This window comes from Protopterus annectens, chromosome 14.part0, assembly GCF_019279795.1.
Source record: "Protopterus annectens isolate FY-2018-M chromosome 14.part0, PAN1.0, whole genome shotgun sequence".
In the NCBI taxonomy this organism is placed as follows: Eukaryota; Metazoa; Chordata; order Ceratodontiformes; family Protopteridae; genus Protopterus; species Protopterus annectens.
This window is the reverse complement of record NC_056748.1, coordinates 509,811,562-509,829,762: the sequence shown is the minus strand read 5'-3', so window position 1 is coordinate 509,829,762 and position 18,201 is coordinate 509,811,562. Positions and strand designations below refer to the sequence as shown.

The 18,201-nt window shown below is 41.6% G+C and overlaps 1 protein-coding gene across 1 annotated transcript in view; it reads right to left on the bottom strand.

The window, feature by feature from the left end:
• Positions 1 to 18,201, bottom strand: part of LOC122788694 (prominin-1-A-like) — an 899,670-nt gene that overhangs the window by 306,257 nt on the left and 575,212 nt on the right. The window contains exon 9 of the mRNA XM_044055589.1: positions 17,716 to 17,790. Within this exon, the coding sequence (XP_043911524.1) occupies positions 17,716 to 17,790 (75 nt within the window). The remainder of the gene's footprint in view (positions 1 to 17,715; positions 17,791 to 18,201) is intronic.

Sequence of the window (18,201 nt, the reverse complement as noted above, 5' to 3'; positions counted from 1 at the left end):
AAGAGCATTATTTAATATCTGTCCCTGTTTATTTTAGGCTTTGTCCATATTTTTTGCACTAAGAGGTAGGTGGGGTGTATGTGTGAATGAAACACCCTAGTTAGGGGTAGCAGGTGGTTGATAATTTACTCAAGCTCAAAACCTGTACCTTAGTTACAGAAAACAAAAGCATGAATCCTCTACCCCAACTACCATGCTACATTTTTCAAAGAACTGACTTTCAGGTTCATTTTCAATTCAAGGAACCGAGTTTGAGTGAATCTATATTATATTACTGAAGAGGCATTACAGCGAATGCCTCTTCATCAATACTAAAAGAGCGAACCGTGAATTATGAGAATGGCCATAGCTTGGCTGGGGAGGGGGGTAGCAGTCTGAGAGCTGTGAGTACAAATTTGAAAATCCTAGTTATACCCCTGAACACAAGATCTGCAGACACTCAAGCTTGGCAGCTTTTTCCAGGAGCTCCATTCTAAGTGAATGGAAATGTAGCCTGACAACAAATGGTAGGTAGAGTAAAACACCTGCTTAGGCTAAGCATGAATTGAAGATTGGTGGCAATGGATGGCTTAATCCCATACCTCTCAACCTCTCACTGCAAGAAATCTGGACAAAGCCCAGCAAAATGGGGAGAGAAAGGCCCAACAATAGGGACATATTTTAAATATTGCTCTTTTAAACTTAGAAAGCTGCCAGAGTAAAAGAGTTTATTATAACATACATTTTCTGAAGGATTTGAACTCTGAAACTGAAATGTGTGTCATTATTTAGTGACTTCAGTCCTCAGATATCCCAGTTATTTGCCAGAAAATCACAAATTTTATGAGGAACAGACCAAAAATATGAGCCAAAAATCTAGACATTCGGTGAAAATCTGGACAGTTAAGAGATACGCTTAATAACCTCTAGTTGCTTTTTCAGCAGTGTTTCACAAAAGGATGAATTAACTCCTGTTTTATCTGACTGTTTTCTACATCCCTTTCTGCATCCCCTTTTTTGAAGTGGCTTTCAACTCATTAGATGTGTGGAAAGTTATTTAGATTTGAACAGCCTACATATTTTGGGGAAACATTTTTCTTTTAAGCACATTAAAGTGTTGGGGAAAAAGAAGTTATGTTTTACCATAACGTTCCATCTGTATTGTTGATCCTTGTCCACTCATTACGTATGGGTTACGGTTCCGATATCGGAACTGAGCCGGCCATATACCAAGCTCGCGCCAGCGATAAACTCTCGAGCTAAGCAATCTTTTACCCATAATCCCCCTCTCCCTGTTACCTCAGATTGAGTTTGCAAGTCAGAAAAAGGTAGAGGCTATTGCTGGTCAAATGACCTAAAGAGAAGGATGGTGAGATCCACTAGAAGCCATAGGAGGGCGAAGGAGGGATGGTCGTAATGAGTGGATGAGGATCAACAATACAGATGGAACGTTATGGTAAGACATAACTTCTTTATCTGATATTGTTAATCCTCGTCCACTTCCTTACGTATGGGACAGAGTCCCCAGCTACCTCTATTTCTGGGAGGCTTTCATGGAAGGACATTCCTGAGCACCATAGAACCAAAAGATGCTCTTCCCCTGGAGGCCAAGTCCAACTTGTAATGATTGATAAAGGTATGAGGAGTGGCCCAAGTTGCAGCTGCACAGATGTCATGTAAAGAATCTCTGGCATGGAAGGCAGCAGAAGTTGCCACTGACCTTGTTGAATGAGCCTTGATGGTAGTTGGCAAAGAAGTATTGTGTACCAAATAAATACGGGTCACAGTGTCTTTTAACCATCTAGACAATGTGACCTTAGCAACAGCACATCCTAATCTAGATCCAGAAAAAGCCAAGAATAACTGATCTGATTTACGGAAAGATTTAGTCCTTTGCAAATAGAAACGGAGTTGTCTGTGTACGTCTAGGGTATGTAGGCAGTACTCTCTCTCATTAGAATGATCAGGAAAAAACACTGGCAATTCAATGGTCTGATTAATAGACAATTCAGAAATGACTTTTGGCAAGAAGGAAGGGTTAGTTCTTAAGGATACCCTGTCTGGATGAAAAATCAAGTATGGACTCTTTGTACATAGGGCCTGAAGCTCAGAGATGCATCTGGCAGAAGTAATAGAGACCAAAAACAAGGTCTTCCACGAGATATTTGAGGTTGCATGAAGCAGCTGGTTCAAAAGGGGGCAATGTCAGAGCTTGAAGAACCAACGATAAATCCCAAGGTTGAATAAGTTATCTGAAAGAGGGTTTCAGATGATTCACACCCTTTATGAAGGCTTTACATAACTTGTGAGACATGAGGGAGGAGTCTTGGACATTCTCATGGAAATTAGAGATCGCAGCCAAATGTACTCTAATGGTAGATGCTGACAGCCCCGATTGAAATAGGGTGGTTAGATATTCGAGTACCATCGACACCGGTGCTGAAAAGGGATCAATTTCCTTATCTTTCAGCCAACAGGTAAATCTTTTCCATTTGCCTAGATAAGTCATTCTAGTGGAAGGCTTATGAGATGCAATAAGAATGCCCCGTACTTGTGAGGGAAGATAATTTTGCCTGGCAATAAAGGGAATTGGAGGAGCCAAGCTGTGAGCTTCAGACTATACAGGTTGGGGTGAATCAGATTCTGCGGATGGGAGAGCAACTCCGTGGTTGGACGAAGAATCCATGGTTAATCTAGCAGGTGAGGCCACAGAAAGGGGAACCAAATCTGACAAGGCCAATATGGAGCAATAAGGATCACTTTGCTCTTCAATCGACAGGCTTTCTTTAGAAACTGGGGAATGAAGGGAGTGGGTGGGAAGGCATAAAGAAGACTCAAGGGCCAATCGTGAACTAAAGCATCCCTGGGTGACTGTCCCAGAGGGGGAATCAAGGCAAAGTAGTTGCTGCATTTGAAGTTGGTCGGGGATGCAAAGAGGTCGCAGCATGGATGGCCCCAATGGTGGAAGATCTCCGCCGCTATGAGAGGATTCAGGGACCACTCGCGAGGTTGAAGAATGCACCTGCTGAGTCTGTCTGCTATCACATTGGAACTCCCGGGAATGTGCGTTGCTAGAAGAAAGCGGTTGGTAGCCATCGCCCATTGCCATATCCTCATGGCCTCTCGACAGAGGGGGTAGGATTTGATTCCGTCCTGTTAGTTGATGTACCAGACTACCACCATGTTGTCTGATTGTATCACAATTGTCCCTGATGGCAGCAAGGGATGGAATGCCTGCAATGCCAGAAGCACCGCTCTCAGCTCTAAAACATTTATATGCAGATGGGCCTCCAATTCGGACCAAGTGCCTTGGACTGTCTGACCCTGACATAGCCCTCCCCACCCCATCAGGGAGGCATCCGTGGTCACTGTAGCCTTGGGCTGCTGAGGGGAGTAGGGGTGAGACCATTGTGATGGGTTATAGTTCAACCACCACTTTAGATCTTGTTTGCGTCTCTGAGTTATGTGAATCTTGGCTGAAAGGGGAAGCTGGAAAGGATACCATTGAGTGAGCAGTAGCCATTGTAGAAGCCTCATGTGAAACCTGGCTAAGGGGACAATGGTGATGCAAGCTACCATGGAGCCCAACAGCTGCAGGATCGAGTGAGCTGTGGACTTTTCCATTGAGAGAACTGGTAACAGTTGCTGTTTGATTCTTGATATTCTGTGTTCCGGTATGGATGCTCTTTAAATTTGATTCCAAAATGACCCCTATGAATTCTGTGGACTGAGAAGGGGTGAGATTGGATTTCTGCCAGTTTATTGTTATGCCCAACTTTTCGATAGTACTGAGAGAGTATGCCAGGGCTTCCTCCAATAGGTATCTCGTGGGGGCAGAGAGGAGCCAGTCGTCTAGATATGGAAAAACCTGAAAACCTTGAAGTCGCAGGTGAGGTGTGACAACTGCCATGCACTTTGTAAACACTATGGGGGCTGTAGAGAGTCCAAAGGGCAGTACTCTGAACTGGTAATGACTGACTCCCGCACAGAAGTGCAGGAATCTTCTTGATGGTCTGTCCACCTTTATGTGGTAGTATGCATCCTGAAGATCTGTCGAGCACATCCAATCATCTTTTTCCAAGAGAGGAATGATAGACTGTATAGTGACCATCCAAAATTTTTGCACACTCACAAATTTGTTTAGCACACTGAGATCCAAAATTGGTCTCCAGTCCCCGGTTTTCTTTGGCACCAAAAATAGTCTTGAGTAGAATCCGGATCCTATCTGGTCTGTTGGGACTACTTGGATGACTCTTTTGTTTAGCAGCTTTGTAATCTCTAGAGCTACTTCTTCCCTTTGACTGGGTGGAACATTGAGAAATCTTGATGGAGGGACAGGACAAAGTTCAAAGGGGATCTTGTAATCTCTGGTTATTATCCTTTGTACCCAAGAATCATTGGTAATGGTTAGCCAGGCAGAAGGGTACAAAGAGAAACGTCCCCCAACCACTTCCAGAGCAAAGGGGTTGGGCTGCTCTTCAGGAGCGCTGGTAGAATTGCCCAGAGAAGAAATCTCTGGAACCCTGATTACACAGACCCCCTCTGCCCCGAAAGGGGCATCTTCCTTGTGAGGTTTCCCCCTCTGCCCCTAGGGGAAAAATCGGCCTGTGTGTCACAGAAAGGACCCTGAGATTTTCTGTACCACATATTCCCGCTCTTTTGGTTTTTGGAGAAAGCACATTTGGGGGAAGAATAACGGACACCTACGGCAGACAGGGTCTTACCATCCTGTTCACACCTGGCCAATGTAGTTTTAACTTTGGGTCCAAACAAGGAGGACTCAATGGGAGCACTGAGAAAGGAAGCCTTGAAGGGTTCTGTGAAATTACATAAGTGCATCCAGGCATGTCATCTCAAAACAATGCCTGAACTCGCTGCTCTAGCCACTCCTTTTGATGCGTGGGACACCAAGCACATGGAGGAGTTCAAAATCGATTCAATAGTGGCCAGCTTTGTCACAGACCTCATCAGACACGGCACCTGCCAAAGTTTCAGAGAGCTCAGATACTAGGTCTCTTTGAAGCCTGGTGAAGTGTGCCATATAATTCAGGGACCTGATAGCAAAGGTGCGCTTCCCTAGCCTATCCAATGCCCTGGACTCTTTGTTGGGTGGATGGACAGTCTGGCTCTCCTCTTCTGCCAGGTCTTTCTTAGTTGCGGCTGCCACCACCAGAGCATCTACAGGGAGACCTTTAGACCAATGAGGTTCAGAAGCAGGTGGGGGCAAGATTTTGTCTGGCCTCCAGGGAATGGCCTCAACAGTATCAGGGGTCTTCCATTCATGCTGCACAATGAGCCGGACCAGTTCGTCTGCAGGTGGGGTAACCCAGGAGGTAGGGGGCTGGGTGCGAAAAGCCTGCAGGAACACAGACTCCTCAGAAGTCGGGTTAGAGGACTACCATTCACCTCTCTGTTTAAGGATTTCTAGGATATCATCAAAGTATACATCAGAAGGTGAATGAGGGGACCCTTCCCCATCATCAAAGTCTGTGTCTTCAGTGAGAGACTCCTCAGTGGAGTCCATATGTTTCCTCTTGCACGAGGATTTCTGATGAACTTCCTCAGAGGGAGAGACTGGGGAAGACAGCACCAAGGGGGTATCCTGTGGGAGTATATCCTGAGACCTCTGCACCAGGTGTCCACTAAAAGTGACCTGTATACATAGTGGTCCAGAGGAGGACGGTGAGATAGTAAGCACAGTATCCGCGGTAGACACCAAGGCCTTCTCCATGACTTGGAAGGCAGGTCCACTAGAAGAGGTGTGAGTGCCCAAGGGGGAAGTCACCTCTCCCCTAAGTGATCCAGCCTGCCAACTGTGAGTCCCAGGATGGCTGAGAAAAGTCAAATCCTGGGTCATAGCAAAATTTTTCTGCCATGAAGGCAACTGCGGCTCCTTATAGAGATCCATAAAAGGAACTGTAGAGGGGGAAGACTGTGCTACATCAGTAGATTTCAAGAGAGAAGGATAGGTCTTGAGAGTTGGAATTCCTCTGGCCAAAAGCACTTGATCCACAAGTCGCAATACGTCATGTTGGGAGAGGCTTCTGGTAGATCTCACAGAAACAGCTGAGGGGGAAACAGGTCTATCGAGAGATGAGGGCAGGTCAGTGTCCATCTCAGTATACTGCACCAAAAACAACGGTGCCGTAAAGGACTGCACTACAGGTGTCTGCATCGAGGAGGTCATCGTTGCCGATGTAATGGTCTGCATTGACAAAAAGGTCGGTGCCGAAGTAGTTGTCGGTGCCAAGGTTGGAACTGATAAAATAGTAAACAAGGACTGAGCTGTCGGTTCCAAAACAATGGTGGTCTGAGCCGACTGTGAGGTCAGTGCCGGTAAAGAAGTCTGAACCGAGGGGCCCCTCAGTTCCAATACAGCAAAGGACATCGGTGCCATAGACATAGGTGGTGCCGAGGACTTTTTCGGAGCTGAAGATCTAGGCACCGAAGGTGTCGGATCCGAAGCAGAAATCTTTGCTTTCTTTCTTGGTTGATGAGAGTCCCCATCCAGGGACGAAGGAAGAGATTTAGCCTTAGAAGCATCCTTAGACTTCTTTTTATGGGATCTTGGAGGGGTTGAGGCCTCCGACCCAGAAATAGCCTCTGAAAAGGGAGACTTTAGTAACACTTTCAGCAAAAGTTTATTTTTCCTCTCTATCAGTGTCCTGTTGGAAAAATTCTTACAAATCCCACAGGGTGGGTCATCAGTTAAGTGAGGCGCACCTAAACAGAAAACACACAAAGAATGTGCATTTGAAGTAGGTAGTTTATGTCCACAATCATAACATCTTTTAAAACCAGTACTACCTTTTTATCTGTCATGTTAAAGGAAAGGCAAATACCGACAATAATACAAAAACACAAAATTACTCGAAGGAAAGAAAGAAAAGGCTATCTACCAACTATGGTAATCAACTGATACCTTACATTAGATAAAAAAGGGAGAAAGTGACTAAAAAATTTTAGAAAACTGAAAGAAAAGGGAGTCGCTAAATGAGATGAGGTAAGAGAAATCAGAAAATCAACTTTTCTGAGAGAAAAAGTCCTTATTTTGAAATAAAAGGACAAAAAAAAAGTTTCACTTAACTCAAGAGCAACAGCCTGACACAACCTGATGGCGATGCGGCAAACAAAATCTGGGGTAAAAGGGAGAGGGGAATTATGGGTAAGAGATTGCTTAGCTCGAGAGTTTATCGCTGGTGCGAGCTTGGTATATGGCCATCTCGGTTCCGATATCGGAACCGTAACCCATACGTAAGGAAGTGGATGAGGATTAACAATATCAGATTGTTGTGTTAGATTCTCTGGGTCCTGTTACATACAAAATGGGAAAGAAGATGGAATTAGAAGGCACATGGTATAAGGCTTTTACATTTTGGGGTTTTGTAGTGAAAAGTAATCAGTAAGGCATTTTGTTGTGGTAGGAATAATTTAAATATTCTGCAGCAGTGGCCACATAGGATGGACAGAAGTATGAAGACAGATGGAATGTGGTTGGGATTATTGTAATAGTAAGATCAAGAAAAGTGAGTTTGTCTGTCTTAAAATGGGTCCTATGGAAATCACTTATTAACTGTACCAGGCTATGGTTGCTGACATTTTGAATATCAGTTTTGGTGGGTCTGAGAAGATTTACATCAAAGTCACCAATAATGATGATATTTTGAATGGGAAAGATTCTCTGAGTATTAGATTTATGAGTTGTCTAAATTGTGCAGGGTTTGTTAGGGGAGGGGCAAACGGTGCCTTTTTAAGACATTTTCTGGAAGTATTGCAAATATTAACCAGTAATGGTCCTTACTGCTAGTAGATGAACTCTGTAATTTGAAGGTTAATTTTTTAGACATTTCTGCCAGCTTAGGAAAATGCTTGAAAATGGCAGATTACTTGCTTTGCTAACCTTATACTAGAAACATCACATTTCTTCAAAAACGTGGCATCTTGCTTGACCTCTAAGAAATATTTATTTATTTATATTTATTTACATTTGTTTACTGGGAAAGTCTGACTGGACCATGTAAGATCCCTTTTCATCAGAGCCTTGGAGAGAAAGCTCCAGCCATATACACTAAGCAGAGCAATTTACAGAAATTGTAATACTCAGCAATGTTAAGGAAAAATAACAGTAAGCAGCTACTAAAAAAATACATTGTATTATCATTTTTTAAACACCTTTACTGAATCACTTAAGACACAGGCAAACTATACACTTATGTAAAGGAAAACAAACATATTAACATGTTCCCAGTTAGAGACATTGTACATCACATATATTCTTTTGCATAATTATCATCAATCCAACATTACAATAAAAGTTCATTTCCTGCCTTCCTGTAAACCTTACTTCTCCTCCAAAACATTACTTTGTATGGATTGTTGCCATAATTTCCATTTTTTTATATGCAGTTTGCTCCTACCCTTTTCTAATGATCCACCTTCCAGTTCTTTTATCTCTGTTACCACATTCAGTACTTTAAATACAGTTGGTTTAGACTTTGAGTTACATTTTCTAGTGACTGATTTTTTGGACAGCCACCAGAATTAAACTTTACAAGGCCCTATCATGTCTAGGCAACTCAGATCCTGTATTCTTACTCAAAATAATAACAATAATAATTTACTTAGTTACACCCATTGTCTCACCCAATATTTCTGACAGAGTACTCTGCAGGAAATTTTAAGTCTACCAACTCATTACACTCCCAAAGCATATGTTCCCAATTACCTCTTTCTATCACATCATACCTCCAACATTTGGCATCTGCCTGAGGAAAAATTATTTGGAGTTTGCTTGTGGTATAAAAGTACCTATGCAAACACTTTCAAGCAAAAAGCCTAAATCTTCTAGACTTTGTTGCATAATTAGATGCTATGCATATGTCCTCCCATTGTTTCTCGTGTATTGCTTATCCAATCTCTCTTCCCAATCTTTTCTAACCTGCTCTGATTGATTCCTATAGTTATCAAGCAATATTTTATATGCCCTGCTAATTATCCATTTCTTAAAGCTCCTTCTGTTCTAGATTCAATTTAAAGGTGTACCAGAGGTCTTTCACTTAGGATTCCCGTATCCCGTTCACTTTGCCTATACTTTGATATCAATCCTTAATAGGGAAGGCAGTCTCTAGCCTGCAGTCCAAATGCTTTCTTAGCCCCTTCCCATTCTATTACCTTTCCCTTTCAAATTATTTGCTTCCAGTATCTTGGTTCCCTTGCCAGTTCCCACCAATAAACTTCAGCCCCTTTTGCCTATTCTCTGTACTTCTAACTGCAATCATCCATATCAGAAAAATTTCCTTTCTTCATTCTCACTTTGGCTTAGTTCTTACAATACTTTTTGCTACTTTATGAATATAATTTTTTTAATTTCACCAAGACTTTTGGGTTTCTAATACCATGATGGGAATGGACCCCATTCCTAAGTCAAAGTATGATTAAAGTTCATGAAATTAATACTGTTTCAATCTTTGATGTTAGCCAAAAGTGCTCTTTGGTGCGCATGCAATGTACCCAGAAATGACTCCCCCTGCAATTCATAGGGCGTTACATGTATCAGTAACATATTTAAATACAACTGTAAATTCTTTTTATTAGACCCATTGCTCCTACTACTATTGGAACTGTCTAGGTATCATTATTCCACATTGCCTTTGCTTCTGCCTACAAATCCTGGTATTTTATGACTTTGTGTCTCTCTGTACGTAAGACACTGCAATCAGTGGGTGTAGCAATTTCAATGATCAGTGCTACTTTTGTCTTCTTTTCCTGGACTATTATATCTGTTTTTCTCACATCTATTTTTTGAACTGTTGGTAATAGGTAATCCCATGTGATATAAACAATTATACCATGACCCCCCCCCAAAAAACGTGCACGCTGATTGGCCAGCGTGCACATTGTAAATCGAGTTATACTAATGGAAAAAGGTCCTGTCGCCTGGACTTTTTTCCATTAGTATAACTCTACTTTTAAAACACTGTCTCGCTATGTTAAATGGGTTTAACATAGCGAGACAGCTTTAAAATAAGCAACGGAGATCTCCGTTGCTTATTTTAAAGCTGTCTCGCTATGCTAAACCCATTTAACATTGCAGACAGGTTTTAAAAAGCAACGGAGAAAGCAAGATCTCCGTTGCTTTTTACTGTTCGCTATGTTAAATGGGTTTAACATAGCGAGACAGTTTTAAAATAAGCAACGGACATCTCCGTTGTTTATTTTAAAACTGTCTCGCTATGTTAAACCCATTTAACATAGCTTAAAAAAAAAAGCAACGGAGATCTTGCTTTCTCCATTGCTTTTGCCCACACCTCTGATGTACTGCGCAGGCGCGCAGTACATTAGAACTGCCGCGGATGCCAGACATCTGTGGAAGGGCAGTAAACAGGCATTATACTATGCCATTATTTAAGAAAAGTAATAGTTTCTTTTCTTAAATAATGTCAAGGTATAATAGCAATAACCCACTTCTGGGTGTGGGTAATGCTGTATTACCCACGGTTGGCTTTGTTTGGTCCTCGGGCTCACCGGGACCAAACCACGCCAACCATGGGTAAATCCAGCATTACCCACACCCAGGCGTGGGTTATTGCTATATCATTTTCTATAATGCTTCGTGGCTCATGTTTCCAATGCTTCTCATTATTATAATGTTTACAAAATCCCCAATGCAACACTCTTGCCATATTACTATGCCTTTCAGTATACAGGTTTACTGCCAATAGTGTATCACACCCATCAATAAAATGCATGACAGTTTCCAATTCTATTTTACAAAACCTGCATTTGTCTCTCTGACATGTTCAATGGATTTTGTAAACCAACACGTACTGTATCCTGGACTGTTAATATTAACCTTTCGCTTTTAGGTTTAAATTCTGTATGACTGTTGTTATTCTCCTTAAGATGTGCATCCAAAATCCCACTCTGTCCGTATTTCTTGAATTTCTTCCCTGATTCATCATCATCCCTTCTCCTTAGAATTACAACTTTCTACTTGTGTTATATATATGAGCCTTAACTTTGTAGTTCTAAATTATCCCTTTCAAATCAAGTAATCCTAAATCACCTTGTTCTACTGAAAGGATTAACTTATCCCACTTGACCCCTTGCCCGATTCTGCTCCCAGATAAATTAATTCAACCCTTTATTAATTATTGTCTACAACTTCACCTCTGGTTGATAAGTATGACTGACCTCTACATAAAACTAAAAGGACTAAACCATTTAATTGCTTGTGTTTTGTATTATCTTTGGTTTAGTCTATTCCCACATATCCTTAGCTGCCATAACTGAACCCTTTTTAATCTATACTCCTAAATACTTCATTTATATCATGTCCCCATAAATATGGGTATTGCTGAACAAATTATTGTGTGGGTACCTAGTTGACATTTACAGCCTTTGTTTTATCCTCATAAGTTTTATATCTCAAAAAGACTTGAGACTGTCTCAAAATGTTCCACAACATTGATCATAGGAAGTTACTAGGCTAACGGCCCCAGGGCCCTTATAAGCATAGCCAAGTTCAACCCATGTTCCTAAGAGTGTCTAGTTCAAGCAGACACTAAAATCAACACCTGTTGTCCCTGTTCAAGAGGTACACAGGTGGAAGCCCTGAGGAGAATTTCCGGTTACCCATCCAATCGTCCAAATTACACTTAAATAGTGCCAATGAGGGGATTTGTTTAACATAAATAAGAAGCTTGTTCCAAAAGTGTGGCAACCTCTGTGAGACAAATCTATCTCTCCAGCAAGTTTTGTTGATGTCACATACCAGATTAAGGTCCTTTGAGTGAGTGACCCATGTGCCATTTAACTTGTGAATGTGCAGCATTTACATCAAAGCTAAGTCTGAGATTGCTCTATATGCAAGGCACAGGTCGCCTCTGAGGAGTCTGTATGACACAGAGTAAAGTGACAATGATTTCAGTCTGTCTGCACAAGGGAGATCTTGAAGACCCTGAATTTTCTTTCTAAGGAACCTTTGTGGTCTTCTCCATTTGCTGCATGTGTTTGGAAAGGAACATACCAAAGGGAATGCTGTACTCTATTATTGGTCTGATGAGGGAAGAGTACAGGGGGGTATATAACCTCTTTTTTTCTGGAGACAATGCCCTTACTTATGAAATGAGCAATGTAAAATGCCCTCTTACTACTGTGGAGACATGGTGATCAAAGTTAAGGTTGCTGTCAATCTGTGTGCCAGATCTCTCACCACCGACTGTGTGTTTAGGATTTTGCTATTGATGTGGAAGTTTGCCGGAACATCACCCTTGCTGAAGGGGATGATCATGCATTTTTTGCATTAAGTTTAAGACCATGACTTTGGCACCAGTCATTGGTCTGCGTAAGACATTCTTGCAGGATGTTGACATCACTAGGGGTTTCAATGATCGGTCCCAGTTTGCAGTCATCAGCAAACTTTGTCAGCCATAGTCCTTTAGTTTTACCCTGTACTTTGGAGAAGTAGATTCCAAACAGTAGGGGTCCCAGAACCAATCACTGTGGAACACCACTGGTTACGGGTCTGCTGGAGGAGGTGGAGTCACCTATTTTGACTGTATGAGTTCTATCAGTGAACCAGTTTGCAACCCACCTGCCAGTATATGGGCTGATACTCAGCTATGTGAGTTTATCAATGATACCTGAGTGAAGGATTGTGTCAAAGGCCTTGGCTAAGTCTAGGCAGGCCATATGCACAGATTTGTCCTCATCTAGGGCTTTGATGACTGTCTCGAAGAAAACCACCAAGTTTTAACAGACATGATCTCCCCTTGACAAACCTAAAGTGGGTGGGGTTGAACATTTGGAGATTTCCTACATCTTTGTTAATAAGGTCCATGATTATTTGTTCCATGGCATTGCAGATAAGGATGGTCAGGCTAATGGGTCTATAGTTCTCGGGGTCTGTGGATGCACCCCATTTGTGCAAAGGGATGACAGTAGCTATTTTCTATTCTGCTGGTATAAAGCCACTGCTTAGGCTGTGATTGAAAAGCATGCTCAGTTGTTGTGTCTTTCGGCTTTTCCTGGTTAGGGGTCGCCACAGCGGAACTCCGGTCCGCTAATGATTGGCAGTAGATTTTTACATGCCGAGTTGCCGGCCCTGGCGCACAACCTTCAACGAAGGTACACCCATTCACGCATGTCTCCACACAGAAGACACTCTCGCTGAGAATCGAACAGAACAACGTCTTACTGTGAGGCAACAACGCTACTGCAGCACCACCACTAATTCCTGTTTTAACCCATGTAGAATACAGGCCGGGATGTTGTCTGGTCCCATAGAGGCTGTGTTTTTGGCTTTGAAGAGGGCATTTAAGACCTGCTTCTCAGAGATACTAGGTGGGGGACATGTGGTAGAGATACTTTGGGATATATGTGGTGGGGACAGGGGAGTGAATTTTCCACTGAACCCGTCTTCCAGCAGGTTTACTATACCCACCAGTTGGAAACATCAGGAACATTAAAGAGAGTAGTGCTTTAGCATGTCATGTCAGAGTTAGTGGGCTCCAGCACCATTTTAACTTTTTTAAGCTGGAAATTGTGAGAGATAACATTAGAGAGGGTGATATTAGGAATAAGACTGAACTGGCTGAATTACATTGGATTATGTTTTTAATGCAGTAAAGATACCAGGAATAAATGACATGGTATCTATTAAACCATTGTTGCATCCATGGGCACTCCCCCATTGATTTTATTTTAAATATATTTTTATATATGAAAAATTTCTGAGATGTGTGGTTTTAATCTGCTGCATTTCTTTTGTAAAATTTTTACTAAGTGCTGAAAGTGTGTTAGCATTGTATTGGTCTGTGTGTCTTTAAGAGGATGGAGTTCTTAATTAATTTGACTAACTGACTGCTTTTAAATAGGTAGAAGAATGCTGCTGTTACTTGAGTCTGACGAAGCAGCTGCTAGGCAGTGAAAGCGCTCACTCTGGTCTTATATTAAAGTTTTTCCTTTAGCCATGGTGATTCTGTTCATTTTTTTTATTTTATATATCCACAGGTTCTATATATGTAGTACCATTAACTATGAGTTCAGTGCAAATCTGGGCCTTACCTTTGAGGTTACGGATGTAACTAAAGAATGCCTTGTGGTTATCTTTAGTTAGGAAGCTACTTTGGATTCATAGTTAGCTTTGGAGGACTTCATTAGGAATCTTATTTGCTTTTTTAATTTGAGGAGGGAGTGTTTCCAGTTTTGAGATCGTTCCTTCCTACTCTACACAGCAATTTCTTTCTCTTGTTGTATAGCCTATTAGTGGCAGTTGTCCACCAGGCAGATTTGTTTTTCCTTGACTTGAACATCTTGCTTTGGTTCTCTCAGGTATAGCAGATTCAATACAATTTTACAGGTGCTTGTATAAAGCATTGGTGTAGAACTCAGCATAACTATCTGTTACATCAGTGGAGGGAGGGCTATGAAGCTATTCATGCTGTCACATAATAGGTTGTAATTGGTCTTGGAGACGTCTTTTAGTTTAGTTGTTGCTGGGGGGTTCTTCTGTTATAGTTACTTCCAGCGAGCCTGATTTGTGGTCAGATCTCACCAGGGATGGCCACACACACTGGGGGTGGAGCAGTGCTTCCCCATGTTGGTCAGCAAAAGGTCCAAGATGTTTGAGCCTCTTGTGGGTGTGTCAACCAGCTGGTCCAGGGCATTGGAGTTAAGGAAGTCCAGGAACCTTTGGGCAAGTGAGTTAGAACATTTATAATTTACCCAGTCTATGGACAGGTAATTAAAGTCACCCAAAACCAGGGTGTTTGGTTGTATCCTTATTGACTCAAGCATATCAAAGTAGGTTGAGTGGATGCCCGGATTTATGTAGCTGGCAATGACCTGAAGAGGTGTCTTACCTACAGTCAATTGCACCTGAAGTAATTCAGAGGAATTGTGCTGTTTAACCAATCTAGAGGTGTATTTATCTTTAATGAATATTGATACACCACCTCCTTTAGTTCTCACACCTTAAATTTGTGGAATGAACATCTGGAAGGAAATGTAACCAGGTATAACTGGGGTGCTCTCTGCAGGCTTAAACAGGTCTCACTGACTGCACAAATAGCATCTTCCAGGGTTAGGACTGCTTTTATTGAGTGCAGTTTTTGGTTTAGACTCCTAGCATTTAACAGCATAACATTAAGATCATTTTTAGAGGGTATTTTTACATCAGGAATTTTGTTCTTCTGACATTGCCTAAAACAGGCGCTACGGGGATGGCAAGAACCTTAGCCATTAACCAAAATCTTAGGGTTAACAGATGAAGCCCATCTCTGGCAAAGCATCAAGGTCTGTCGACAATGTCATCCCAAGCTGACAGATACTGGATCACCTTTGAATGACAGCAGAAACTAAGCCGGTTGTTGAAGTCAATCGTTTTTTTGTTTGTATTGAGGTATCAGCCTAGGCGAAGGTAAAATGCTGCTTAAGACTGAGGACATACCTGCCTGAGACACACAAATCAGAGAGCTCAGTCATATCTCTCTTCATATAGTCCAGTGAGGCACATCTCAAATCGATCAGACCAACATGGAATATGATGGAGTCATAATAGTGCCTGTTGTTGAGAGACTTGAGTGCGTGTTTGATATGGTGGATCCTGGCACCTGACAGACAGCTGACAGTGACCTTTTCCTTATCCATTGAGTCACCAATGACTAAGATGTTTATTTTTGTGCTATGTCTTAGGGGCTTGACTGGTGAAACACTGGTGTATGACATATTATGTGTACTATGCTCTGCAGAGGATGTATTATGTGAAGTGTGCTTGTGTTTGGGAGGTCTCTGATGTTTAGGTAAGCTTCTTGTAAGGACCTTCACATATGTAGGTTTGTGTGTTGTTGGTTAGGTAGGTGCAGAACATGAGCTGTATATGCTGACAAACTGCTCAGCATCAGATGAACTGACTGGTTAGTGACAGAGCCTGGATTCAAGGTTCTCGATATAGATGCATCTCTCACATATTGAATTTGTGCTGACTAGAAGAAGCAGGTTGTCAGTTACATGAGGCAATTGCTATATTGCCTGAAGATGCCCATGTTGACCAGGCTGGCTGGAGAAACTGGGAAATTGTCCATCCATAATGCTAGGTTAGTTGATGTGGTCAGAAAACAGGGAGAGGACAGGAAGGTTCAGGTAAAGTAGAGGACAAGAGAAGTGGACAAAAAATACAAAGGGCTAGTTGGTAGGATCTGTGTTGGTACCTCAGGAGCTTTGCTGAATGTATCACCTGTCAGTGAGGGACAGTCATGAGAACTCACTGATGGAGCACCAGCAGAGTACTAAGGGAAACTTTGCAGGTAAAAGTGTTTGCGTCTATAACCACCGACAGTGCCCATCTCTGCTTGGCAGTGGGCAATGCGCAAACCAGAGCAAATTCATTCAAACACAGTGCTTATGTAGCAAACAGCAGCAAACTGATTAAAAAAAATAAAGTAATAAAAAAGCTCAAAACTGAGCCCTGTTCCAGCAACCTTCAATCAGATAAGTTCTAATTGCACACTCCTGTCACTAGGGTGCAGAGGAACCCTCTCCAACAAAAGCTGGACTGGTTTAGTGCTCAAGTTATACAAACAGAACTAGATTCAGCAGGTCTGTGGAATATGCAATACCCCAACCTCCACTTGCTCTGGTGAACTTTGATACACTAACATGCCATTAGTTGTGCAACTATACAATACTGTTTGCTTTTACCAGTGTCTTATGAGTAGGTGATGTCTACTCCACTAAAGATGTAAGGATGGGATACTCCCCCCTCCTCCTGAAAATCCCTCAGATGAGTGTGTGATGTTAGCTGTAGCTCCTGTAAAGGTATTTGAAAGCGTTTTTCATGATAGGCATCTACAGTCAGATAGAATGATACCACCCATCTTTCCCATTCCTGTTTAAGTATATAACATTACTTCCATTAACCTCTTCTGAGCTGTGTCACACTGCCTGTGTCTACACTGACTCCTGTGGAAATATGTAGCACTCGCATTTTGTGCCCCCCAGCTGAACATTTAAAAAAAAAGTCTGACATCATACAAGCTGTCATTTACATGATCATAATCAGGATTGTTTATGTACAGCTTGCGAACTGCTTAACTACCCTTCTGTTCTGTTTTTAAAGGTAGTTTACCTTAAACAAAAAAAAAAAAAACAAAAATAAAGCAAGACTGTTTGGATAGGCAGTTTACAAGCTGTCTAATAAGCAGCTAAGAACATTAAGCTGATAGATTGCAAGCTGTTAAACTTGATTTCTGTTAAATGTTCAATGCCTCCAACAGGTTTGCATCTGGAGCATGTGACCTGTTCACCCCACTCTTGCTATGGAGCTGTATACTCCAGTGAGGTTGACAGTACTGCAGAAGAAAAAGTAACCCATTTTCATCAAAATGGACGTCTATTGTGATTCTTAGTTCTCCTTCCCTTTTCAATCCAGGGAAACTTGCAGGCTCAGGACTCCCAATATACAGATAAGTTATTGTATCACTATGTAATTAGTTTGGATCTTTTATTTAATTAATTATGTCTTGCTCTTGATATCTGATATGGATGTCTGAGTGGTATGCAGAACAATCTGCTATTTTGAAAGTGCAAAATAAATTGTCAAGATCCATGCCCCAGCCCACTAAATGTAGTTTTATTTTCTATTATTTTCACTTTTTTCAGTCATACTGTTGTAAGAGTGGAAGCCCAAAAGATGGCAGCCATGTTAACAGAATTAAAATCACTGTACTGACTTACCTGCTGCACAAAATCTCCCAAGTTTCGACTGGCAATGTTATTCACTTTTTCTGTTAGGTTGCTTAAACCAGGGACCTAAGAAAACACATTAGAATAATTATCATGAAGAAAACATCCATACATGATTAAGACTGTTCTACAACTAGTTTACTGAACTTGAACTTATTTATTTTGTCATGCCAGTTAGTTCCTTGCTAATGATATTTTAAAACTTCATTCACACAGAAGGCATTTTCAATAAACTGTCTTGTGCTATATCACATTATATATTGCTGAGATAGTACATATGAAACTGAGGAAGTGCTCAGTGAAGAATTAGTCAGTTTTGCTTCTTCTTCCTAGACTTAGTTATGTCATAACACTTGCTGAAAATATCACTGTGGCTTACACAGCAACAAACTGGAGCAGCACAGATAAGCATTACATTTTGCATACTGCATAAACAAGACCTGGCAGGAATTGTGGATGGGAGGACTTTGCTGCAGA